This window comes from Centrocercus urophasianus, unplaced genomic scaffold (genome assembly GCF_019232065.1).
Source record: "Centrocercus urophasianus isolate 14NV4802_14NV808 unplaced genomic scaffold, USGS_Curo_1.0 seq_16, whole genome shotgun sequence".
Classification (NCBI taxonomy): Eukaryota; Metazoa; Chordata; class Aves; order Galliformes; family Phasianidae; genus Centrocercus; species Centrocercus urophasianus.
Genome location: NW_024884711.1, coordinates 19,391,330 through 19,417,981, shown reverse-complemented (window position 1 = coordinate 19,417,981; position 26,652 = coordinate 19,391,330). Strand labels below are relative to the sequence as shown.

The window sequence follows — 26,652 nt, the reverse complement described above, 5'->3', positions numbered from 1 at the left end:
GGATGGGAAAGCAGTATCAACTGGAGTACCAATCTCATATTTAAAAAGTACAAATTAAACCACTGATATCATGGTAGTTACAGTCTTACTACATGCTAAATCTAAACAATCCAAGTGAAAGACAGGGTACAGGGAGTTATGAAAAAACTTCTCCTATCACTTAATGTCTTCTATCTCCTTCCACCTTATCTTTTTGTCCTTTGCCCACCTCAGCCCAATAGATAAAGGGGTAGATAAAGCAATACTCAACAATCCATTCCTCTCAGACTATGTAAAAAAAAAAAAAACCAAAACTCTTTTGCCTGCTGTAGTACTTACAAGAAAACTCTTGGAAAAGGCTTAAAGAGAAGGACTTTCATGTAGTCTGTTTTGCTTTTAATTGTTTTAAGTTCAATAAGTTTTTCTTTCCCAAAATAAGCCTAAAATATTAGAGGATATAAACAAATCACCTTGTAAATACAGAATATTATGCAATGTTCTCAAAAGTTAGGCCCATTAAGTTTCTTCTGGATAAGTGCAGAATTCTTGCTGATTCTTCCTGGTCACACAGCTGGAAATTCTTCTTCTCTGCTAACTATGGTCCCATTTGTTCCCTCAGCTCAAGATATGCTTTGTGTGCCAAAAGGTTTAATTGGTTAACAGTTGGATGAATCTAACAGCCATCACGCCTAACCCTACTTAGCTGAGATTTTCCTGCTGCTTCTCTCTCTCTTTGAGATAGAAGAATTTTGGGTAATGCTTTCCCCTACTCTGCCCCATTATACAAGCTGGTCTAATCAACTGCCTCAGAATGGGTGGTAAGTATTGGTTTATACGTTTATACTCTAAAGTCACAATTACTGCCCTGCCTCTTCACTTAACTTATGAAGTTCACTTTTAAAAGTACAAACATTTAAATGTAAATATATGTTGGCACTTTCTTAAAATACATAGTACAGTAAAATTTAATTAGACCGTAATTAAAAAGTTTAAAAGCTATTCTGTATGTCATTGCAATTTCAGTTTATCAGCAACAAAATCCACTGCCTTACTGCACAATATTACCCTGAAAAATGGCAAAATTATGCACTATATGTACTATTATGTGCTATATTTTGATGTATTTTATGCACTGAAGTCGATGAAGAAAAATAAGTATTTTGATTAACTTTCATTCTTTCTGTCACAAGCAAAAGAATTTTCAATGGCAAGTTTTCTTTTCAAGTGAAAAAACACAGTCAAACAGCCTGGATTGAAAGGTCAGGTTCTACTGTTTCTTTTTCTCTCACCTGTTCCGTCAGTATTCCTAAAAACAAAGTGAAATCTGGATTACAATTTATTTATTTGAAAGGAGCCAACCTTTATTCTTCTAACACTTATTCTCAACACTAAACAGATATTTTATTTAACATCAGAATTAACTGCAATGGCTAGGAAGTCATATTTCACAACCAGATCTTGAAAGTGGAATAGATACTTATCTAAGTAGGAAAAACAAGAGGCCAACTTCACAGACAAATATTTTCTGATTGCATCTTGCATTGAAACCCCAATTCTAAACTGTATTCTAACTAAAAGAACTGGGAATCATGCTCATGTTTAAAGGAGGCACTTCAGCATGCCGGATGCTGATGGGAAACAGAAGCTGTTAGCCCACTTTCAGCTATCTCCTTAAATCTAATAAGAAGTGACATTCTCAAACTCATTTTTAACTTCCTGTAAAAAATGTATAAATTCTTACTGACTCTACTGACTCATATCTTAGTTTAGCCAAGCAGATAGAAAACAGGGACAAAGAAGAGCAGACAAACAGAAGTCTGTTCTTGACAGGATCATCTGATCCTTGACAGGATCATCTTAGTTGACCTAAAGTAAGAAAAAGTAATCTGTCTAATTCAAGCTTGAACTCAAGCCAATGAGATAATCTACACTGTTCTGTGTTCAGTTTCTGGACTAACAAATTGCATCTATTCCACACATTGCTAGCACAAAACTCTGGGGAAGGAAGAGTAGGAGGAAGCCCCAGACTCTATCAAGTAAAGAAAAGTGTTGTCCCAAGTGGCTAAAAACAGTAAACTGACACATCAAGAAACCATCTTACTGTACATCTCAGTTCTGATTACTGATCAAGCAGCTTATACTTTTTTACTTTTTTGCTTTCTTGTCCAATACTGGAGCAAGGAATTATTAGAAAGTTCCCTTTTGTTTGCCGAAGAAATCTGATCCTATTTAATGAATTCAAAGAATCATCAACTTTGCTTTGAGTGCAATTTCTACCACTCGTGATTCTCAATGTATATCTTGACAGAAATTTGTTATGTTAGTCTCATTCCAACGGAGAGCAAGTAGGCTGTGTCTTGCTGTTTAAACTACTGTGTATATATATTCTTCATATATGTAAATACTGAATGTGTATATAGGAACAAGCACAATCCAGTTCTTTCTGTTTACTGTAGAACAGTACAGTTATTAGTACCCTGGGTATAAAATTAATCACTGCAGTTTTTTGTTTATCTGGCAATATTATTCTATATCTGTGCTATTAGCAGCATAATCGTGACAGTGCACCAAAATAGATGCATGTACAGCACTTACTTTGAGATGAAGCAGTTTTGGACACAGTGTAGTACTGTACTGTTGTATTTGATGTGTTTTTTTTTAATTGTTATTTTATTTTAAAATTACATAATGCAATCTAACATTCCAAAATAAGCAACAATCCTTATATAGATGAGAAAGTTACTTTAAAATATTAAATTAGTAACATAACTTTACAGTATTTTATCTCAGGATTGGCTAAATATAACGAGATACGCTAACGGCCTTATTAGGTCAGGTTAAGGATGTGATGGAACACAAGTTAAGAAGATAATTCACATTATCTACTCTAATTGCCAGAAGGATTCTTCCAGAAATAGATACAATGAGACCAAGAATTAATTTCTATATTGTCCCCAGCGGGCAGAGCTGCTACCACTACCATCACTCACATCACATCTTTGTGGAACTTGTTTGCTTAAAGGAAATCATATGGTTAAAAGACCCACCACCACTCCAAAAAAAGAGAAGACTAAGATGTGAACCATAAACAGTAATGTATGGTTCAGATTGGAAAAACTCTGAGCTGGAGCTGTAATGCCAAATTGTACTTGACTACAGGAAGTCAGAAATGCCAAAGCTCGACTGAAAGCCAACACAGATGATTTCTCAAATTATACTGGCAGCAAACAGGCACCTTCAAGAACAGTCTGGGCCAGGAAGGAAGATACAGGCCAGTCAGACTCATCTCAGTCTCTGGCTAAACTGCAAATAACCAGCACAGATTTAGCAAGGACAGATTGTACTTGACCAGCCCCACTGCTTTCTATGATGAGGTTAGAGATGCTGAGGACAAGAGTGCCTCACATGCTGTGTATATCTTCTCTTTTGGCGAGGCCTTTGACAGAATACCCCCATAGTCTTCTTATCACCAAACCAATCAGCTGCAGGCTAGTTAATAGACTTGGTGAAAAAAACTGACTAGATTTTGGGACACAAAGATGTCATCAGTGGTGCTACATCCAGCACCAGTAACTAGACAGGCAATCAGCACATAGGCAGGGACCTTCAGAGTTCAATACAAGGACCAGTGCTGTTAAATGTCTGTACCTACAACCTGGGTTGCAAGTTCTTGTGCAATACCAAATGGAGGTAAGTGCACAACAAATTGGATGACAGGGCTGCTGTTCAGAGGGACAAGCTAGAGAAATCATCTGACAAAACCTCTCAACATTCAACATAAACTGTTTCTCAAAGATGTACTAATTTCCAACTTTTTTTTTTTTTTTGAAGCTTTTACACTAGGATGGTAATTAGCTTAAACTGCAATATTAAACTGATGTAGAAAGAGGAACTTCAAATATACAGTGTCCAGAAACAAAATAACAAACAGCTGCAACTGCAGCGCATTTTTAAATAGCAGCTGAAATCCACTGACCAATAGAACCCTCCCCTAAAGATTTACTGTTACAACACTCCTTCCTTCTTAAGCTTAAACTTACTGCAGTTCTTTAAATGCCCCAAATTTTCTTGCCCAGTTACAAAAGAGAAACAGATACAAACACTGCAATTTACCAATAGTCTCTGAGATTACATCTGATCTCTTACAAGACCGAACTTCATATGAAGGACACTTACTGGATGAAGACAAAATAGCTGTGTAAAGTGATGCTTTACAGAACATATTACAAAGCCAGAGCAATTGTCCAAAATTCCAATTCCTTACAACTGTTTTTCTGGACAAGATATAATTCAGCTGCATAAAGAGAAACAAAATTAGACCTGTGTGTCCAAATCACTCAATTCTTCAACATCAAAAGAAGACTGCAATTTCATTAAGCATCAATTGATACTTAATTCTTTGCAGAATGGACAGTGCCTGACCAAATGGGGGGGAAGCAGCATTTCTCGGGTAAGGCAAAAATGTCCCTATTTCAGAGGGGAGGAGAAAAGAGCCTTTGAGTATTATTGACTTTTTTTTCCTGTGGGATTTACGTAATGGAAATACTGATTTGAAATATTCCCAATCTTTCTTCCCAATGTGTTTAACATCCTCTTTTCCAATCCTTTTTCAGTCCTTATGGCTTGTCTGCTTTACCTTCTTAATTCCAAGTGGCACTTGATTCACCAACCCTTTTGGTAAACCATGGTCACACTGATCATCTCTTTCCCAACATTCTGTGCACTTTTTGCTTCTTCCTGAATGTCATCATTGGCAAAACCATTTTGCTCACTGCCTTCAAAATGTTGAAGCCTCACAAGGTTTATCTAAGTGATGTGTTATGATTTGCTATGCTAGCAGGCTGCAGTGTGTAGCTCAGAAACAAATCTATGTGCAAGTAGACAAATGCCTCCTACGATTTCTTCCAATTTCTTTTGCCCCATGCCTCTGTCCACTTGGCCTCCATATACACAAACAGCCTGTTATGCACCTGATGAGTTTTTTAGCCTCAATCTTATGCTGCTTTCTCACACACAGTGGGTCAGAGTCTCTGTGCCAGCTACATCCTGGATGGCTCCCTGGTGCACATACAGCAGTACTGGAGAGGACAGCAAGTAACAATATCTGCAAATAACACATACAGAGGGACAATTCTGTGAACTTGCTAGAATGTTTCATTCTCAAATAAGCATCAGGGCATGGAATATATCCAACAGATGAAAAGGAGTTATTGGAGTATTCAGCTCTCAGTGCAAGTTTACAGAATGCACCTACAAACCTCAGCCACTGTCACTTGTTCAACATCAAGAACAAGAAAATAGTAAGCAAAGTGGATCAGGAAGTAACCGTTTTAGATGTACAGAAGCACAGAAGGAAAAGGGATGATCTCCACTTACAAAAAAAAACAGGAATTCTTTAGGGATTCAGTTTTAGTTTAAATCTAAATACAAGTAAATGCAGGCAGGCCCTGGGCACTTCCACTGGATTATGCAGCCACTGACAGGAACTTCTGTGTTCCTGCCTCATCCCTCTCCAGAAGATCTCACTCCTCATGGGGCTGCTGCTCAGCTGCCAGACCCCAAACAAGGAGCAGCGTCACGCCAGTTGAAGCGAGGGGAGCGGAGCAGTCCCTTGAGCAGCAGCCTAAACCAGATCTAGGCAACACTAATGGGAAATGACACTCAGTATCTTACATTTCTTTAGGTGTGCAGCGCATCTAGAGAAAAATATATGGCTTACTCAGTAACACCTGCAAGAACACAAAGATAAATACCTGAGGTAGAAAAACAAAGAAGAAACATATGTCAGTGACAAGTAATAAACAAATGAAGTGCCACGCAGCAAGATGGAAGCCTTCATATGAAAAAAAGACCAACTCATATTGTTCCATGCAAGAGCAGTGTGGTTACTTTGATCCCTGGAAAACACAGTTAAGGGTGAATCTTGAAAAGCCATGAGAAAAATTAAGGAGAGCGCAAGCCAATGTTAACATGTTGAGATTATTAAAACAAAACAATTTCAAATAGAAAACAAAAGAAAAGAGAACATCAGTAAAATAAAGCAAAATTAAAAGAAACAGTGACTGGCCAGAGCAAACCAACATTAATTGAAGAATTCAATAAAGGAAAATACCCAGTAAAGTAAAAGAAGCACTTGGGGACATTTATTTAAACTAACTTTGCCTTTGGTCTCTATTTCTAACTCATAATCTTCTGAAGAATTCTGTAAGAAGCTGTAGTAGGACAACTGCCAACTGAAGACAGAAGAGCAATGCTATCCAAAGTCCAAGCTTTAAAAATAGTGTAAAGGAACACACACAATTTTGAAATAAATTTTATTCATGCAGGTGAAATTAACATAAGCAAGAAACACAGAAGGGGTAATGCATTGTATATTGTCACAAAACAGGGCACTACTCAATACCTGTATTAAATAGTTACCGTGAGTGTACAACTACTAAACTCAGTTTAGAAAAATGAATCTTGATTGTGAAAGGGAAATTTCTAACGGGAGTGAAAGTTTAAAATAAAGCCTTATTCTTCCAGCAGTGAAGCCTTGTAAAGAAATACCTTCTTATCAAAACAATCAAACTCACATTCACACACACATCTCAAAACATTTATTTTCCCCAATAATCTTAAAGAGAAGAAGTAAATGAACCATAATGTAACTCCATTTCGGTTGTTCTGCATGCATCATCGGATTAGATTTGTAATTGAGGTGTTGAATCACAAGATAGAATATCACCATATTAATAGCCTACATTTTACAGAAGATGAGGACATTTCATTTTCAGTGATCAGAAATACAAACTGGAATATACAAAACACTATACAGAGCACCCTTCTTCAAGTTATGTGAAGAGGTTAGGCGCCACAAGCAGATTTCAATATTAAAATCTAAGCTATGTTCCAGTGACAAACATACAAACGTATGCTGGAAAAAATGTTCTGCACGGTATTTGGGGAAAAAACTGCACACAAAATACAGGTGCAGTTGCAGGTAGATGAGGAATACATATCTGCTTGAAGAACTATTTCAGTATTATTGATCATAACATTTTCAAGACATCACAAAAATCATTATATAATGTCTTTTTCTGAAGCATATGTAACATTATATTACAACATGGAGCAAAACCCTGAAAATAGACAAAGTTAAGGGTTATTTTAATAGAACAGAAAGAAGAGGTGTCAGCTTCTCCAGGAAGAAAAGATCCAGCACTAACCACAGACATTGCTCCTCAGCCTGCAGCTGCAGTTCTTAGAATAGCAACGAGCAAGGTTTCATCACACCCTGAAGTCAAAGATCATTTTTATGAACAGCAAAGCTTCAAAACAATCAGTCTTTTTACAGCTATACAAGACAGATACTTATTTCCTCAGCCCCATCTGCCACCAGATTTTTAACTCATCCTCACAGTCTGGAATGTCTGTTTCTAACTATAGGATGACCAGGAATATCAGGCACGTTCTTTCCAAGCTTTCAGTACTGATTAAGAGCTATGACAGACAGTATCCCAAATCCGAAGCACTGTTTCATCATCAGTTAGCTGTAAGAAGAAATCCAGTCAACTTCTAGAGTATTTTCTACTTTACTCCAGTCTGACAGTGTCAACAGGAAAAGTGGAAGTGCAGAACATCCTACAAGATATGTGGCAATGCAAACTTCCTGCTCGAGTCCAGTTGCTTGTATTGCTGGAGACAGCCTAAAACATACCACCTTATAAGGCACAAGTGCGGAGTAGAATTAATTCTTAGGATTGCAAACATTCATGGAAGAATAGAAATAAGTGATCTTAAAATGGCAATATTTATGGAATACTAATACTAATAGCACTGTGACACAAGCAGATTCAGATGAAACAGAATTCAGATCACCCCGTTCCTCCCAGAAACATGGGATAAAAGCAAGAAAGGCAGAGGAACGGGCAGCATGATAAATCACACTGTAGAAAGAGTACAACTGCATTTCAGCAGCTCATTCTCTACTAAGTCCCAATTCGTGAACTTTCTTAGAAAGAAAATGCATTTAGTTCATCTTCTGACCCAAAGCTCTATCAGCAATACTAAACTAAATATTTTTGACATCAATGATCCCAAAAACGGGTACCTGCTAACTTTTACTAGGCTGCATTACCTCTCACTCGAATAAGTACGTATTCCTCCCATCCATGAAACAAAATTAAGTTCTTGCTATTTAATAGTTCCATATACCAAAAATTCTTCCAGTCACATCAAGCTGCAGTGCGTGTACCATCCATGCTATCTAGTGTAGGTGAGACTTCAATAGAAAGTGAGCAAGCAGAGGAAGGTTTCTCTGACTCTGATAGCTTTCTAACAACCCGGTGAGGTTCAAATCAGTCTTAACAAATCTCATGTACACTGTGTGAGAAAATGCACACAACTGCAAGACTCAGCATGTTTGAAACCATTTTATCAGTGTCCCTTAAACTAATGTATTATTGAAATAACCACTAAGGTCAAATTCCATATTCTGCTGTAGGAAGTCCCTGCATTTTCAGAAAATCCCCCTTGAACAAAATCAGTCAAAAAATTCATCAGGCATTTAAAATGTTTATTGTATGCCAAACAAATTCACAGATAAAGTTGGTTCATAGTGTTTTCTCTGCAATACATCTCCTTCAACAAATCAATCAACACCAAAGTCATCAGAAATCTACATTCTTTCTCCAAGGGTTTTATAGCTATTTCTGCTTTTGAACAAGAATAAAATGCTTGACAGGTATTTCCAAACTCCAAGAGGATAGAATTTGACATATATCCAAAATAAATGACAGCAATAGAGGAAGTCCCTAGCTGAACATACCCACCACCTACACTTACATTAGAAGCAAATGCATATAAATGCTCATAAATATGATCATAATTACACTGTCATCATTTTAAGGTGAAACTACTGAACTTATGTAAACAAGGTTAGAGTGTTCCTGTCAAACATTCCCATATGTTTACATAATGAAATAATGTCTCATTCCTCCAATTCAGAAATCAAAAACATTATTTATGGAATAATAATTTTTAAGAGAGAACAAGCAATTAAGTCCAAGATCATGATGTCTTGCGCTTCCTGAAGTTTCTCATGTAACTGGAAGTGCCAATTACAATTGATTTTTCTATTATTTCAGCCTTGATGCTTTCGGCCAAGTGACAGTGAGAAGTGTTAATGGGACTTCAAAATATTAACTCTCAAGTGTTACCAATAACTTATACACTACACTGCCAGTTTCTCACTTCTAATAATAGCTATTCTCCTAATGTAAGTTCAAATGAAAACATGCTTTGTCATCTTTGTTAGGGCGGAGATAAAGGAACAAACACATTTAAACCAGAGTTGATTCCCCGAGAGCGCTACCAACATATGAGCTCTTCCAGCTATCTAGCAGACAAGCTGTTACTATTTTTACTGAACTAAGGAAATTTACACTTTTCCTTTACCACACTGTTTTGGGGAATTGTACAGACTGACATTTTAGAACTGCTGCACAACTCTGTATTCAACCTAAGCAGTTTGTGGCCACCTAAATAAGAACAGTTCTGAGAATTTAAACATTATCATCCCCTAATAGTTAACAAAACATTTAAAAACAAATATTAGGAACACGTAGCAGCCATTCTTTTTATAATGTTAGCTTTCCCAACTTTACCATTCCTGAACTAATTTTATCTGAGGCCCCACAGAATTCAGTTATCAAAATAGTTGTCATAACAACAATTAGGGACTGGGAAGATTTCATTTACAGAACAAAAAGAAAGAGGAAGACAGGATTTTTACCTCCCAAAGGTTTGCAACTGATCCTCCAGATAGATATTGTGTCACAAACCACAGGCACTCCAACACAAAAGTTTCACAGAAGGACAGAAAACTAATTTAATTCTGTGTCCTGGTTAATTGTCTGCACACTTCAAATTGCCCCTGCTAGCAAATCATAGTTCAGCTACAAAAGCATTAGAGCAGCCTTCCACAGCTATTTATCAGAGAACAACAAAGTAACAATGTTTTAGTACAGTTCACTGCATGCTTCCTCTTTCAGGGCTGGAGGAACATATACATTACAGTATGCTACTGTTTCAATAAGGCTAATTCATTATTATTCTGGAGTAAATCAAAACAAGCTGCTGGGTCAATCTTTATTGTTGTAAGTCAGACTAATTTGCTGTTTTCCTTGAAAACATTTCTCAGGGCTTAGCAGCTATCAAAGTTCAACAAGAGTAAGTTTGCTCTAGAGCTTTTATGTATAAAATACAGTTTAACTGAAAGAAAATGTACTACTTGCTGCTGGTGAGTTATCCGTCAGGCTGCAGTAACAAGAAATACCACCATCTCAGAGTTCATTTTGAAGGGCTTATTTTCAGTTGTAGACAAGGAAGGAAAAACTAAGTTTTCATACTCGGTCAAATTTCAAAAGCTCCTCAACTGTCACTAGACAGTGACTACAACACAGTACTCGCTTGCTAAGAATTAAACTAAATGCTGACAAACTCAGAAGGATGTAATTGCCAGTTTAATAAGTAGTTGGAGAAGGAAAATGCTCCTCATTTTTTTTTCTAAAGCTTATACTGAGGCAATACTGACTGCCACTTGGTAGCAAGTTTCTATTTTTAATTTTAATACATCTTGTGAACTAAGTATCATTGAAATCCAATTTAATGTTTTTCCCAGTCTGAATTTAAGGTAACATTAACCAGCACCAGTCAGTATTGTTGAACACCAGCTGCCATGCTGTGGTGAGAGCAGGACAGCTGTCACTGCACAGAAGTCAAGATTGGTGAAGACAGCTGTGAAGATACAAGAGTTGGACGAGGGCAACTCGTGTCCATCCTGACTTCAAAGAAAACTGAGTGCTGAAGTTGGAAGTCACATGGAAACAAGATTCAGCGGGTCTTGAAAAGCAAAGAAGACATCTGATGAACAAACAAGAAGGAAACAAGTGAAAAGTCACAAGGGTCAACACTCCAGCCAACTGGAGAAGCAGCCACTGCAGAAGCACTCTGAACGCCACAGAAAGAATGTATTTAATATGACTGCAGAATTGAGTTCCAGTGGCCAAGATGAAAAACAGCGGAGGAGTGGTCTTCAGGTAGGTAAATAAATATATTTGTCTAGCACTCAGCAGTGTGATCTCTGATGCAACTGAAATAAGATGTACATAAGGGGAAAAAAATGAAAACAAAAATAAAAAATAAAACCCAGTACTTTTTCTGGACAGGAACTGCGATCTTCCCCTGAAATTACTGATTATATCCTAGTTGTATCAGAACTGGACTGAATCTGCTGGAGTCTGCATATGTTGAAACAGTCCAAGGATGTAGGAAATTGATTCTGAGAAACTACATTACATTTTTACTGTGTGATAAGAGTACACGTAGAACCAGATTCTGCCTCTTCTTCAGGCTCAACAACGCAGACTTAATATTTTTTTTCCTAAATATTTACTTTATAAAACTGTCATTGACCGCAGGATTTTCTTCCCAAGTTCCTAGTGAAGAAATGAAAAAGTGGAAAAGAAATGAGCCTGGTCACTTTAAGCAGCAAAGTCCACAAATTAGGTTTTCTGATATTTTACTGCGTATTGCTTTTAAATAACTAGATAGAGAGAGGAAAAAATAAAAATAAAAAAGACTTAATGGCTGTCCAGTGTTCCTCCTTCCTGAAGTTAGCAGCTTAGTGTCTCTATTTTCAGAGATACTGCATTCAGATATTCAAATTTATCTGGCCTCAAATCACACACAGTTCTCACAATTGTGTTACCTGACAGCCAACCATATACTCCACCTAATTTCTCACTGATAAAGTGATTCAAAAAAAAAAAAAAAAAAATTTTAAGAATTCACAGAATACCGTATATGCATTAGTAGGCTTAAAGCAATCTGCACTTTCCTGCAAAGTGTGAAACAGTTTGAAGGCATGTACACAATTTTCACAAGATGATTTTGCTTCCAAGTCACAATTGGAACAGCCAAAAAAAAGCATGATGAGAATGATTCCTTCCAGTTCATACGTCAGAAGGTTTTTCTTGTTCATTTTTAAATTGCCAACACTGCTGTTGCCACTGCACAGCTGTCTGGTTGTTTAAAGAACTCCTCCCCACAACTGTCGTTCTGGCCAATCAAAGCCTGCAACTTTGCTGGACACCCCAAAATTTTAAAACTTTGTCTTCTGGGCAGATACCAGGCATGGAATGCTTCATCTCAAAGCATCACATTTACAATGAGTTTATGGAAGCTAGAAGGACACCAGAATCTAGTCTTCCAAATAGACACCAAAGTTATTTACCACTGGTTATTATGTGCATAAGCTCAAGCTTTTATCTCTTAAAGTCAATGGCTGAAATATCATCCGTGCTGCTATACCAGTGCCATTTGTCAAGGCACACACAGACATCACCAAACAGAACCAACAGTCGAATGAGGCAATGACCCAGAACATTCTATGCTACCCTTAAAATAATCTAAATTAGCACTGCTAATGCATGACTCCTATCAACACTTCAAGCAGATCATTAATGCTGACCACTCAATAAACATCCTGTGTGCAAAAATAAGTCCTGTATTTTTACATGTTTAACTCATTCAGCAAATTTTATCCTCCTGGGGGAATCTCAGAGCTCAGCACACTGCAGAATAACTAGTCTAATGCTCTGAAACTCTGATGCAAATTAGAAGTGTCAGTATACCTTTTTAGTTGTCATTGAGGAAAGCAAGGCTGAATTTCTCAAGTGCCAAAATGCAAGTCTTCATCCCTTAAGACTCTTAGGGCTTAAGAGAATTCAACTTTGGACAAATAACCTTCAGTGCTGGATAAAATGATAAACTGAAAACACGTAATGCAGGTAACGTAATCACCATGTCTGCGAAGTGTCTGTATGCCAGGCACCTTGTTGACACATTAAAAATAGAAAATCAATCAGTCTGTGTAGACAAAACTAAGTACAGGGGAAAGTCCCATCTACCGCAGCTGACACCACACAAGCTTCCCCCGACCACTTTCCAACAGTCAGCCTCTCTCAATCCACACCGACCCTCAGACACACATTTGACTCATGCCCTCGGGTCAGTCCCACTGTTTTAGGGCTGACCCCCTCAGGGACATGCAACTCACTTCTATAAATGCCTATGCCCAGCAGAGGCAAAACTGCTTGGCTTAAGCCCTTTAAGAAGAAAGAAAACACTAAGCAAAGCCACTGACGACGGGGAGATCAGAAGGGCTTCGAAGCGCTTTGCCCCACGCTCTCTCGGCCGGGGGCTGAAGCAGGAACCGGCAGCCGGGCACACCCCCATTGCGAGGCCTAGGCAGGCCTCTCGCCCAGGTATCTCGCCGAACTGCCGCCCGCCGCGGAGGAGCGGCCCCGCCGCCTCGTACTGGGAGGGCCCGCCCCGACCCGGCCTCTTGGTGCCGCCGCGCGGAGTGAGCACGGAGAGCCGGGTGCACTGCAAGAGCGCTCCCCTCCCGCCCTGCCTCGCCCTGGAGGCTCCGGGTCGGAGGAGGCGCAGGGCGATAACGGGGGCCCCGCGCTGCCCCTTGCACGGCTGCGGGGCGTGCTGCCTGCTACCGACGCAGCTCGGAGGCCCCGGCTGAGGGCAGACCCTCCTCCTGCAGGGCTCCGGCGCAGGTCCTCTCGCCCGGCCGGGCGACGCGCCCCTCCCACCCCTCCGCAGCCCACCGGCCTCAGCAGCATTCTTACCTCTGCTAACATTATTACCCCGCTGCGGCGTCTCCGCGGCTCTAACCCCGCAGCATGGTGAAGCCCGGCGGCGGCGCGGAAAACTCCCCCTACTCGGCGGGGAGGGGAGGGGAGGCGAGGCGAGCTCCGCCGGTCCCCGGCCACCTCCCTCAGCGGCTGCCCACCGCCCCCAGCCCCGCAGCCGCCCTGGCAGCTCGGTCCGGACGGGCCGCCATCTTGGGAGAGCTACGTGCGCCGCCGCCGCCGCTCCCCGCCCGCCCATTGGGGCCGCGGGCTCCGGGGCCGCCCCTACCGGGGCCGGATCCATCCTCTCCCCGCCCCGGCACGGCCCTTTGCTACTCTTGGTGCTGCGCTGCCTACCTGAGCTGGGGCGGTCATGACCGCCTTCGGACTTCTGCCAAGGCCCGGCCCTGATGAATTCGGGCCGGGAGGGCTCGGGTGCCAAAGCCGGGCCTTGGTTACAGCGGCCTGAACTTCTGTGCGTGCCGAAGGGAGAAGTTGAAGGCCGCAGAACTTGAGGCGTTGTTTTCCAAGGCAGCTTTTTGCTTCGTCTCTGCCGAGGCACGGCTTTTGTTTTTGTTTTTGTTTTTGTTTTTTCTTTTTCTTCCACTGAGCTCGATACAGCAGTTTTGCGTATGTTCATTTAAGTATTTTCTTACATTTTTGACTAAGTTTTGACTAAGCAGCATGCCCGATGCACCAATAAGATGTACAGCATCTTTTCCTGCTCAGGCTGTTTAGAAAGAGACATCTGAATGTTTACTACCTATGTTCTTGTTAAGACACAAATTGTGGAACACACCTCAGAAGCTGAGCCCGGGTAGCACTGGCCCATCCCTCTCTTGTGCCAGCACTCTCCATAAGCCCTGTGTTTGAAAGCATTTGCGGATTTCTGTGTGAAGTTTGTTTCTTCTCCTTTAAACATTGTTCTTTTGGTGTTCTTGTTTGCTTAACTAGGCTTCAGAGTTACTAAGTTAACCTTAGGCACCTTACTTTGATAGGACTAGAACCAAGATACATTTCTTTCCTGCTCTGCCAATACCAGAAAACGCAAAGGAAAAAATAATGTTTAACACTGAAGATGAAATAAATGCAAAAATACTACTATGATGTGGAAAAAAAACCAGCAACTTTATATTCTCACCAAAATGCTCTTTTGCTTCTTGCAAAGCTGCAAGAAGAGGGAGGGAGGATGCTCTTGTGGCTGCAGGGCTTTGTAGAAGTTCTCTAATTTCCCTGGGGATTTTTAAATACTTGGCAGTTCAAGGTTGCCCACTTCTTACTTTTATTCATGAGAATTACCAAGTTTCAGTTTTACTCATGCGACTGTTTTTTCCCTGTCGGAGACTCAGCTGTTAGTCATGTGAACTGCACTTTCCAAAAAAAGTAGACTCTTGATATTCGCAGTGGTTTATCTGCTTTTTCTAAAAAAAATAAAATGAAATTATGAAAAATATCTTGTTTTTAAAGTATCTTGTGAGCTATGTATTTTTGAAATACTTTTGTACATTTGAATGCTTGCTCTTAGCATTACTATTTTCTTCAAGTGTATTGCCAAAAGAAAATCCAAATTTCACAGAACACTATTTTCAACAATAAGATTAACAATAACAGAACAATGCAGTGGCCTGCATGTAGTATTTACCATCTTAACTTACCGTCTTGGTAAATTGAAAGTTGTTCGGAAACATTGATGAATGGGAACTGTGAAATGCCTGCCATATTGTTTTGGACCCCTAACATTTATTTATACACAGAAATAAAGCCTGCTATGGATGCTTGTTTGGAAAGCACACTATGGTTCCCTATGCATGGCTTTCGTCACACTGTAATTCAGCCAAAAGACACTGTATGCTTAGCTAGAGGAAACCCTGAAGGAATCCATAATATAGCTCAGTAAATCATCAGTTGTGTAATTATGCAAAAACACATACCTAGGCATGAGTAGAATCAAAATATTTTAAACATCTACCATTTGCCATGTCACTTAGTCTTCAATGCACTCTCTGGACAAGGAACAGTGGTAATATAAATTACCCAGTTTATAATATGAAAGAAGTAAGCAGGATGTGGAAGTCTCATGATTTTCATGAATTTAAATAAATGATAACTTTTCTGTAGTTGAACTAAGATGATGGTATAGCTAAAAAAAGTGTCAGTTGGCACAGAATTTCTTTACCTTGTGGTTTCAAGCACACTGGGTGAGGTATTCAAAAGGAGCATAATCCCCTTCTAAAACTTAAAACTGCAAAACTGGGTGTATCCCAAGTGTGATAGATGCAAGAAGAGAATATTTTACAAACCTCACGAAAATTTTGTTGTTACAGGAAGCACCTGCCTATCTTATCTTACTGGAATGAACCTATTAATAGTGGCACTGAAAACTGTTGACTGTTTTCACAGTTGTTAACATAACCTCAGTATTGTTGCAAAATAGTTATGAATGGTGTAATACATTATTTTAATTTTAGGTGAGTACCATTTTACTTGAAAAGTGAAAGGTGGTGTAATTCTAACAGCAGGAATAAAGCTATGAAAAAAGGACAGAACCATGCAAATTAGACTCAAGGCAGAAGAGAAAACAGCATCATAAAGGAGAATTGACATGTGATGGCAGCTTGGAAAGAGTTAAAATGGACTTCTTGATGTGACAGTCTGCTGGGAGCAGCACAAAGGAGCAAGGGAAAAGAAATTCTCCATTGCTGAGGAATTAACAGTTACATTGTCTATTCCCATTCCTGGAATAAACTGGAAAAATGTAAGTACAAATTCTTTTCCTTCTTGGGAGGAGGATGTATTTCTAAATTAGTGTGAGTAGGTCTGGAAACAAGGCTTTAGTGGTGATTGACAGGATTACCAGTAGTACTTGGTAGGGCAGGAACATTTGAACATCTTCTGTTTTCCTGAGACTATCTTCAAGTGACAATAATGCTATTAAACCTGATGAGTCATCCATATGGAGCCATGTTCCCTATGTTTTATTCTTCTGCATTCTTTACAGATACATCATGGGATTGACCTTGTAATGAAATTGCCTACCTATCAGAAGCTTTGTAGCCACATTAGCACTGTGCTTATTCAGGCAGAGCACTGTGCTCATTATTTTTATTGTCGCTTCCACAAACTTGCACACACTCTGCAAAAAAATTGTGTTACAGCAAGTATATATATCTTTAATCAAATACAGACCTGGCAGAAAGCTTTTGCAACTAGTCATTCCTTAAAGTACTTGGAGATATTTATTTTTTTTCTCATAGAGCTATAAGTGCTAAATTCAAGGAAGGAGTCAGAGACAGTAGCACCGTAAGGCAGATGACTACAAGTAAGACAGCTCCTACCTGTTACCAAATTTCTTGGTGTTCTTTACAATGATTACAGTTTTCACTGACTATAAACAAGGTTATTTGTCTTACCAGTCTGGCTCTACATTTTGAAATCCTGCTGCAAAGACTGGAAACTGCATGCATATCTACTGAAACTATGAGTGAATGCAGTATTATGAACAAAAATAGATTAGGAGGAGATTGGGATAACACTGCCAGGCTCACCAGCTAGAAGTTTATAAAAATTTTTGTAAAGTGCAACAGTGAGTACTCTATGTTGCAAGGCAGTCTCAGAGACAAAAATATTGTGAGGGGGTGGATGCAACACACACAGAAGAAGGGGCACAGGCAAGATTTAGCAGAAAAAGAGCAACTCTGCTGACTAGCAAAGAAACACAGAAGAACACAGATTATTTTCTAGTACTGAAAGGAGGGCAGTCCCAAACCTAAATAACTATCAGCTCACTGTCTAATGAAAAATGAAATCAATGACCTAATTGGCATTAAGATACCCTCTGAAAAAAGGAGCAACCTGCATTTGAAGGGCAAAGAATAGGTCCTCTTGGCTTATATCAGAAGACAAATGAAGACTAAGGAAGAAAGAAACAACAGCCAGCAATGGGGGAGGAACAGACTGAATGAACAGAGCAATTTTGCTTTCCAAGCAGGTCCTTTAGAATAGTTACAAGACTGTATCCAAGTTCATCAGCAAGTCTAATGTTTCACGTCTTTTGCTAAAGTCTGTAATAGGTCTTTATAGCATAGTTTCTGTATGCTATAAATTAGTTTTCATTGTCCACAATCAACTGATGTAAACCAAAATTTAGCTTCTGTTCTCTTGTTGTTTAAGCTGCTCTTAGTTTAGCCTGGCAGTGTGGCTGGAGTTTCTTAGGGTTTTTTATTGGTTTGGGATTGTTTTCTTGAGGGGTAAGAAGGTGAAAGAGATCTGAGGAATGTATAGTCATTAAATGCTTCAAGTGTTCAGCTGCATTGTTTAAAAGCAATTCTGTATCTTTGTGTTTGAATTCTATTGCATTTCAAGTAGGATCAGATGACCTCAAAAGTCTAGGTGACAGCATAATTGAAAGGGGAACTTGGTGTCTTTTATGCCTAACATTTGAATGTTCTGTTATTTTAGGACATTGCCTATTCTATACTCTTTGATGTGAGCTGCCAGAAGGTTTGGTTCTGGTCAGAATCACAGTTTAACATTTAGTTAAAGGTCTCATTCACTTCCTAATTTCTCAGCATTTGCTTAGGTATAGCACAGACAGAAAATGCAAGGGTCAACCTATACAATATTATTTGAATACTGATCATTAGACAGACAATTACTAAAAAAGTATTACGTCCAATTCCTGCTTCATCCTTTGCAGTACGGATGCAATATCTACCTATTGTTCAGGTTCTCAGAATTGTTTATGGGAGCCTGAAATTTCTTTTAAGATTTTTACTAGTCTATCATTCTCCACTGTAGGGAACTTTCTGCGATTCAAAAAGCTGTCTCCAGCTGGATCAGACACTGTTTGCCTTAGCTGTTTAATCCTAATTGGCTAAGCAATTGTTTGAATAAAGTATAGTTCTTAATACAAAAGAAACAGTCTCAAATTATACTGGTGTCTCTTTCAGAAGTCTATACTGAAATGACTAGTGTCATCTCAGAATTGTAATATAGAAGTTAGTCATCAGCTTCTTAGCTTCTGGCCATTGATGTTCTGTGGCAATAACACACACAAATAAATGGTTTCCGATGCTGTTTGCACACTGCTGCTATGGAGAGAAGGAAGAAACAGCTCTTTTTAGAAAAGCCACCTTAATTCATAAAATTCTTTTGGAAGCAACCTGTCCATATCTCTGTCTGAATGATACACTAATTCAAGTATAAAACTGGTAACTGAATACTGATTCTGCAATATGGTAAACAATCCCATTCCTTCATTTTAGTGGGTCAGAAGTCATGAGAGCATATGTCCATGTGTTGAAGATATTTCTGTTGCTCTTTGAAGGATTTGCTGTTACCCCTGTTTGACCTATGTCAGCAACTACTTATTGTGAAAGAGTTTATTAAATGGCTTCTCTTTTGACGTTTGAACTCCTGAATGTGTCTGACAGGTAAATCAGTTTAAATGAAGGGCCCACAGGTCTGAAAAGTAGCTACTCTTGTTATCTTCTTGAGCATACAATATGGACATTTTCAGAACATACTGCAAACAGAATTTGTATACACGAGTTTTAGCTTTTTTTCCAGTGCTGAAGACTCAGTTTACGTTTCTGTCAGAAGAATTTGTATGCAGCATTATATTATGTTTATCTTTCCAGGCATTTATGTTCATGTCACGATCAGTTGGAGTTTGGGCCTGAATTTTCAGGTAATGTACTGCTTTAAACATGATTAAAGTGGTACTGATTCTGTGATAAAATGTTATAGGGATATTGAACTTTGCCAATAGTTCAAGGCCAAGATGAAGATATTCAGCAGAATGGAAAATACAAAATGAGTTATATCTAATACACTTAGATGGAAACTACCCACTTAATAACATGACAACTATTGAATGAAAACCAAATAGGAAGCAAAACAATTCACTATGCAGTACAAAAATCAGCTCTGTTTACTTAATGTTTTTGTGCTGCAAAATTGGGATTGACCGATCTCCTTTGCATAAAACTAGATGAAGATCATCCTGATAATTCTGAGGAATCTGACTGTGTGCAGTTCACAGATGATGTGAGAGGTTCTTTAATTAGGAAATGTATTTAAAAACCAAGGGCTGGGGGGATAAATATTCTTGTAATTCAACGCAGTATCTAAGGGACAGTGAAGGGAATTAGAAGAGATCTTAGAACCTTTTCCTTTTCTTAGTGTGATGCTTTACTTTGATTCCTAAATGCCAAATCCATAATCAACTACTTTTCTAAAATAGATAATCTGCTTCTGGGGGGCATAGGGATAAAACGAGAAGAAGAATGGGCTAGCTATGTATAAATAAATATTTTGGTTGTTGTATTACAATCCTAGGTGTTCAGAGCCATTAGCCAGGCTGTAAGAATCTTGACAGTGGAAATGAAAGTTGTTCACTTTTTTTGTGTTTCCTGAACATTTAGGAAGCAAAGTCATACTTTTTGGCTTTTCGTTGCAATCATGAAGACTACAAATTCTTTTTAAAAGGTATTTCTACATATATTTTATAACATGGCTCCTCAAACTCAGAGAAAGAAGCTAAATATTTTAAGTTTTGAGTAAATTGTAGGACATGGCAAAACCTGTGAAGAATCGCCTGAGCTTATCATATTTTCTTTCCATCACTGCTGTTTGTATCTTCTCTACACACAGAGAAGTTTATTAGTGCTGTGCATGCTCTCATAGCTGGTGCTCTCACTGCTCACACCCTTGAGGCTGCTTTGTACATTGGCTTCATTCTTCAAGTCATTTGTTTTGCTGCCTACTTATAACAGTTATAACAAAGACATGCAGAAAATAATACAAAATGTAGACATTTAATTCAGGAAATCCAAACTCCTGAAATGAAGCACTGCTGTTAATACATTAGAAAGAGGACAAAGCTAAGGAGTACAGCAGGCATAACTTATTTGAATGATAGCATTTCTTTCTGTTTTGTTAAATTCATACCCAGAATATTCTCTTCTATATAATTCATACCACAGGTATGTTGCTGCTCCCCTGAAGGAGGGTTGGTTCTACATCAATTTCAAATTGTTTTTCATGCAGCACAATAACTACCAGGTCCTTCCTTCACTGGAAAAACCTGTTCCGTGGGCACTCCTGTTCCTCATAGTTACATGCAGAGTCAGAGAGGCCATGAAGAATCTTTTGCTGGCCATGGTTTGTATATAAAATGTGTCCTTGGTGACAGTTTGGATACCTTGAACTATTTCTAGAATTTGTTTGGTTTAGAAAACAAGGTTGTTTTTTTTTTTTTTTAAATCATTACTCCTGGGAAAAAAAAAAAAAATCCTTCTGATTATACTCCCTCTATAAGTTGGAAGACTTTCTGCAAGATCACTGCAAGCCATTCAGGATTAAATCAAGGCTTATTATACTGTTATCTTCAATACTTACTCAAATGTTGCAAATACTCCCTTTTAACACAGGAGCATCTCATCTATCAAACTGAGCCACTTAGGGAAGTGAGGTGGAGCCCAGGTCTCTTTCTGTGGGTTCTTCTTTCACTTTATTATGGGGAATAATTACCACTTGTCCATCCTCATAATTTTCCCGACAGTTTCCCTACAGACGAACACCCACTGTCTATGATGAAAGAATTGGAACAGCTTATCCCACTGCCACTGACGTGAGAACTTCAGCAATACACCTAAGGTCACGGAGTTAAGGGCATAATCTGAGCTTTTGCAGTGGCTTACGCACGTGAGTATTAATCCTTGCAGCAAAGGCATATCCTAAAGTAGGAGAGTGAAATTCTCCGTATAAAATCTCAAAATTTCCTGATAATTTCCATCCTCTCTTGAAATAGATCCTCTTGAAATGTTAGCTTGAAAAAAAAAAAAAATTATAAGCCTAAAATGCATGTTTCCTCATTCTCTTCCTCCTTGACTTCAGTTGGTTGTGCAAAGGCTATCACATTTTTTTTCAGGCTGTGCTATGCATACAGTACTTGAGGCCTATTTATGCCTCATATTACAAACAGTACAGATGCTGCTGTCAGATTATATTGTTGTGTGAAACCTACCATAGGATCACACAGGTTTTATTTTAAAACACTGAATATAAACATCACTTGATCCAGACTACTCTGGAGTCAAAGTTGAGATTGCAAAGTTACAGAAGGAGCTAAATTCATGCAAGCAGCTGTGTACAGAAGTCTGCAATGCAGTTTTGAATTGAGTTTCAGAACTGCCTAGTCATCATAAGAGATTTTGGATTGATGCAGATTGATTAACAGCATTCTACAATCCACTTTTGCTAGATTCCCATGAGGATCACAATTTCATTTTCTGAGAGATCAAATAGCTGCTAGAAAAAGCTTGTCTTACCCCAAGCTCACCAGTGCTTTGGAGGTGAAAAGGAAGAAAAACACAGAAGAAAATATATTCTGTCCTACTCTGATATGTAACTGCTGGCATTAACACTGTTCCTCTCCTCTCCTCTCCTCTCCTCTCCTCTCCTCTCCTCTCCTCTCCTCTCCTCTCCTCTCCTCTTCTTATTAAATTGGAAACTTTCCAGCGAATATCAGTATTAGTTGCATCAAGTGTTTCCCCATACAAAAAGCTACTAAGAACTGATTTAATATCTTTATTTCCAGACTTAAAACCCAAACAGCAGCAGGTTCTCTAATTTAAGCTCCAAATTATCTGACAACAATGACAAAAAGCAAGTCTGGAACAGAAAATTTCCAAATACATAACAGAAATCAACTGCACTTCGTTTATTTGTTTGCTTGTTTTGGGACTTCTTTGAGCACTCCTATAGACACAATTAGGAAAAAAAAAAAATGTAACTGGAAAGAAATAAGAGTACTTTAGAATAATATTGCAATTTCATGATTTTAAGACTTCTAAAATTACAGTCTGTCTGTGTCCAGCTATTGTAAACAAGTTTCTATCCTGCAGTCTCCTTGAACTCACCACCCGTTTGCTTTCTGCTCTCCTAGTATTGTTTTCACCTAGTTGTTTTGTTTGTTTGTTTGACTTTTACTTCTCACCCCTCAATAATTTCTTCCCTTAAGTTTCAAACTTCTCTATTTCTAGTCCTTACTTTTCTTGCTGCTAACATGCTTCCCTCATATACCCAGTGCAGCAATATTCTGCATTGCTTCCACAATTCATTCCTACCACTGAGCATGAACACAGGCTCATGTTTCCTACTTTTCTCCTGAGGAGGGAACCATCTCGGGTCCATCTTACAGATCTCCTTCACACAAAAGAACTTCTCTCTACTAGAGAAAAGGCTCTCTGGGATAAGGCTGACCCTAACTATGCAAAGCACTTCTGGATCTTAGATATTTTGCTAATGGAGGGAGGAAATGTCATCTCTGCATCTTTAACCTCTATAGTTTTTTTGATAGTTTAAAATAGCCTTAACTAGACATACCAAATAAATGTTATACTTCATTTTTACAGCAGGTCCTTAGATTTGTTTTCTTTTCGTACCTAGTCATCAAACACAGAGTCATGTGTTCAAGATGTGTGATGATAAAAGATTCTGCTTTAGGCCAGCAAGTTTTCTTCCTTCCTCTTGACACAGAATTGCTTACGCATGTGAATCCTAACGCCTTAGAAAACCAGGGAAGGACAGAAGACACATTTTTGTTCTGTGATACAGAAACCCCATAATTCAAAATCCTCTCTTTGCTACTCTTCAAATGTTTTGTATCAGTTAACCTTGTTGCTGGAATAACTTGTACAATTACTTTACACATAGAACTAAAGCAAATATGCTTAGTTGCCTGTAGGGTTTTAACAAAAACATGTTCATCTGTCTTCTGACACTTCCCTATCAACTGGCTTTGGATAACTCTAGTTCCAGCAGTGCTCTATAAGCAGATTGTGATTTGTAAGGACAAATCATTGGTAGTCTTTTCAGAAGTCTGGAGATCTCCCGAATGCAGAAGTTTTCTTTATCACATTTTGTACCAAAACAAACTATAAAGAGATGGAGTTCTGTTCTCACAAAATATTTATTTCTGTGATAATAAAGAAATATGTTTTTCTTCTCTTTCCTTACACCTCTTAAGAGGTGTGAGCAGAATTGCATTTATTCATAGGGATGCACATAGCGAGTACTGGGTTAGTTACACAGAACATGTCATATTTTGTAAACTCCTTAAATCTTTACATTTGTTACAAAAATAATGTTCAGTGAGTAAATTACAATTAATTGAAATGAGTCTGGAATGAACTGAATTGCTGCACTGGAGCTTCAGAAAGCAAATTTACATCTGCTTCCACTGAACATTTTCTTTTATTTTTTCCTTTTGTACTTAGAATTCTCATCATGTATGTTAAGTACACAGGTGTTGATTAACAGATTGCAAGAGAGACATGGAAAACATCTTTATAAACATACAGAACAAAACAGTTTGAGTGGCAATTTATGGTTTGTTTTCCAATTAGGAATGACATTTAATTTTCAGAGTGGAACTGTTTTTAAGGTAACATTTTGTTGGTGTGTATGCCTACTACTGTGACTACCAACTGTAATTTTCAGGATTTTAGGCACTGTGTTGACTACCTGCTCACAGCTTTAATATATAAGCCTGTACTTACTGTGATGAATGACACAAGCCCCAAATTAGTCATGGTTCCAGTTTTTATGTACTCACAGGTTATTGAGGAAGATGTAGGTTTCAGTTTTCCACCGACTTCACTAGTATTTGAGGTAGATCAAATTTTTTAAACTGCTCCAGCTGTGTGAAATATCTCACAGAAATAAAACTACATCTGTGTTGTTAACATCTTGCAAATCAGAGGCCTGCAGCAATGGCTACATGCTTAAGTTAACCTGGGACAAATTGACGCTGTCTTCCCATTTGGCCAATTGCTCACTGCCATCATCTTCCTTGTGCTGGCAAGAGCACTGAGGCTTCCAAGAGGGTGCAGTCAGGCGAGTCTGAGATTGCAGGCCACCCTCTTGACAGCAGCAAGCATTTTGTCACATACAGCTGGAAGTATAATCATGTCTAATCATGACCTGATTCTACAAAACTGTCAGTTCAAGCTTTGCATCTTGAAAGACTGCACATTTTAATCATGTTATAAGATACTAAGTACAGAACACGAGGCATATGGAGAAAAGTATCTACTTTCGCTTAAGTATGATACAGCTGACAGTAGTACTGAAGGTAAACAGTGATGGGGGAATTAGTATGTTGTGGTTGTACTTTTTATGCGATATCAAAAGCAGGTGTGCCACAAAGTAAAGGGTAAAGGACAGAGAAGAAGATGGTTTCCTGTTTTGTTTTCCAAAAGCTATTGAATTTGACATACTTGAATGTTTTTACAGTGCTTTAGGTAAGCTTATGGTTTCGTGAGTTATGCTCTGTGTTTTAGGGCTGGAGCTTTGAACTTTGGCATGTTGTATCATATTAGTGCTTATTACAGACCACTGTGATGTTATTTGACAAATAAGTAATTTTTATGCTTGGACTTGCATACAATCAAAGTTTATTGCTAGGACTGCAAAAATAATCTTTTTTCCTGTAGAAGCTTAATGCTATAGTTAAACTTTGTTTTTCATAAGCTGTAGGGAAATTTTCCAAATGAAATAAATAGTCAGCTGATCTTTTTATACCTGCTGTTGAATAACAAGCAGATTACTAGTGAACTTTGTTTTAAACTGTATTTTTAACTTGATTCTTATGTGATATCAAAGTTGTGTGTACGGGTGCACGTATATGTGTGTGGGTACGCATGCATGTTTATCTTTCTGTTTTCCATTAATAACTTTCAGCCCTTAGGCTAATTCCAACCAAATTAACCTAGGAATAGAGTTCTAAAAATAAATATGTTCCTACAAGGCTTGGAAAATAGCCAAGTAAAAGAAGGAAATCTCGTCAGTGTCCTGATTATAGGAAAGGTTGTATTGTAAGTGCACATATTGACACTGGAGAGTCTGCCTACAGAGCAGCCTGCATAAAAGTCTGAGATGTGGGAAAAAAGGCAGTTTCTTGGTCAACGCCTAAACTGTATGGTGCATGTTTGACACACTCAACATTCACGGCTGTCTGGTTTTATGTCTTCTTTCTTTGCCATTCCCAGGAGTATTTCCAAATCCTCCATTCAGATGCTACTCTTCATGCTGAAGACAAATGGCTCTGGAATACTCAGCTTCATGAAACTGCTTATTAAAGAGTGTTATAGGATACTTTGTGCCTGCAGCCAGACTGTGTAGCTGTTTATCACTTGCAAACAGTAGGGCCAGAAGGGAAAGCCTGCTGCAGAAATTTTTATCTTGCCCTGCTACCCTGTCTTCCCTCCTTTGCAGTCCCTCTAGGTTTGTAGAAATGCTCTGTAATCAGACAGCTAGCCAAACTAATCTCAAGAAAAAATTGCAAATGCTTTGCTCTCCATTTTCAAAGGTGAAGTCACAGATCAATCTACCTGGGCAAGCTAAGTGCTTCACTGGAGTGCATGGCTTACATGAACTTGAAGTGCATGAAACTCTACAGGATGTGTTCCACTTGATATTTTACAACTTTTTTTCTCATTAGTTTGATGCTCCAATGCAAAATATTATGTGGCATTATAAAAGTTTATCCTGTCTTGTGAGTCTCACGGGTCACACTTTGGTCAAAGTTCTTAAATGTACTTATTCTTATGTGATCTTGATTGTCTTTAAAAAAGGACACAAGCTCTGTAATTTTGTGACTGGCAATAAAACTTTGAATATCTGACCCAGTAACCAAGAAGCAAAACAAAATAAAGGAAAATGCAACAGTAATCTCAAACTGTAGACCACTCTCATGATTTCAATGCATGATTTTTAAGGTCGTTGTACTGTCCCTGCATAGCAATAGTATATCTTGACAAAGAAGGCAAAAGGGGCCACTCAGAATCTGCACAGGAATGACACCACTACAGTCTTGTTTTCTTTTCTGTTTGTTTTCAGTTGGCTATGAAAGGTACTCTCCTTTTGGCATACACTATATACCTCCATGATAAAAATGTATCGTAAGTTGCAATGTGGT

At 38.5% G+C, this 26,652-nt stretch overlaps 1 protein-coding gene and 1 long non-coding RNA gene across 6 annotated transcripts in view; one reads left to right on the top strand and one right to left on the bottom strand.

The window, feature by feature from the left end:
• SNX13 (sorting nexin 13) overlaps positions 1-13,779 on the bottom strand; it is a 61,912-nt gene extending 48,133 nt beyond the window's left edge. For 2 of the 4 annotated variants that reach the window (XM_042817640.1, XM_042817641.1), the window contains exon 1: positions 13,665-13,777. In XM_042817640.1, coding sequence (XP_042673574.1) covers positions 13,665-13,676 — 12 coding nt within the window. In that variant the 5' untranslated portion in view covers positions 13,677-13,777. Of the gene's footprint in view, positions 1-13,664 lie in introns of all 4 variants that reach the window. The other 2 variants (XM_042817643.1, XM_042817642.1) reach the window with 2 other exon arrangements.
• On the top strand, positions 12,949-26,383 carry LOC122159787. Of its 2 annotated transcripts, XR_006168626.1 has the most exons (6): positions 12,949-13,289; positions 16,136-16,422; positions 19,307-19,356; positions 20,093-20,156; positions 21,232-21,374; positions 25,724-26,383. It is a non-coding gene; the product is annotated as an uncharacterized LOC122159787 (long non-coding RNA). The 2 variants fall into 2 exon arrangements; XR_006168627.1 differs by lacking the exon at positions 20,093-20,156.
• The last annotated feature ends 269 nt before the right edge of the window (positions 26,384-26,652 follow it).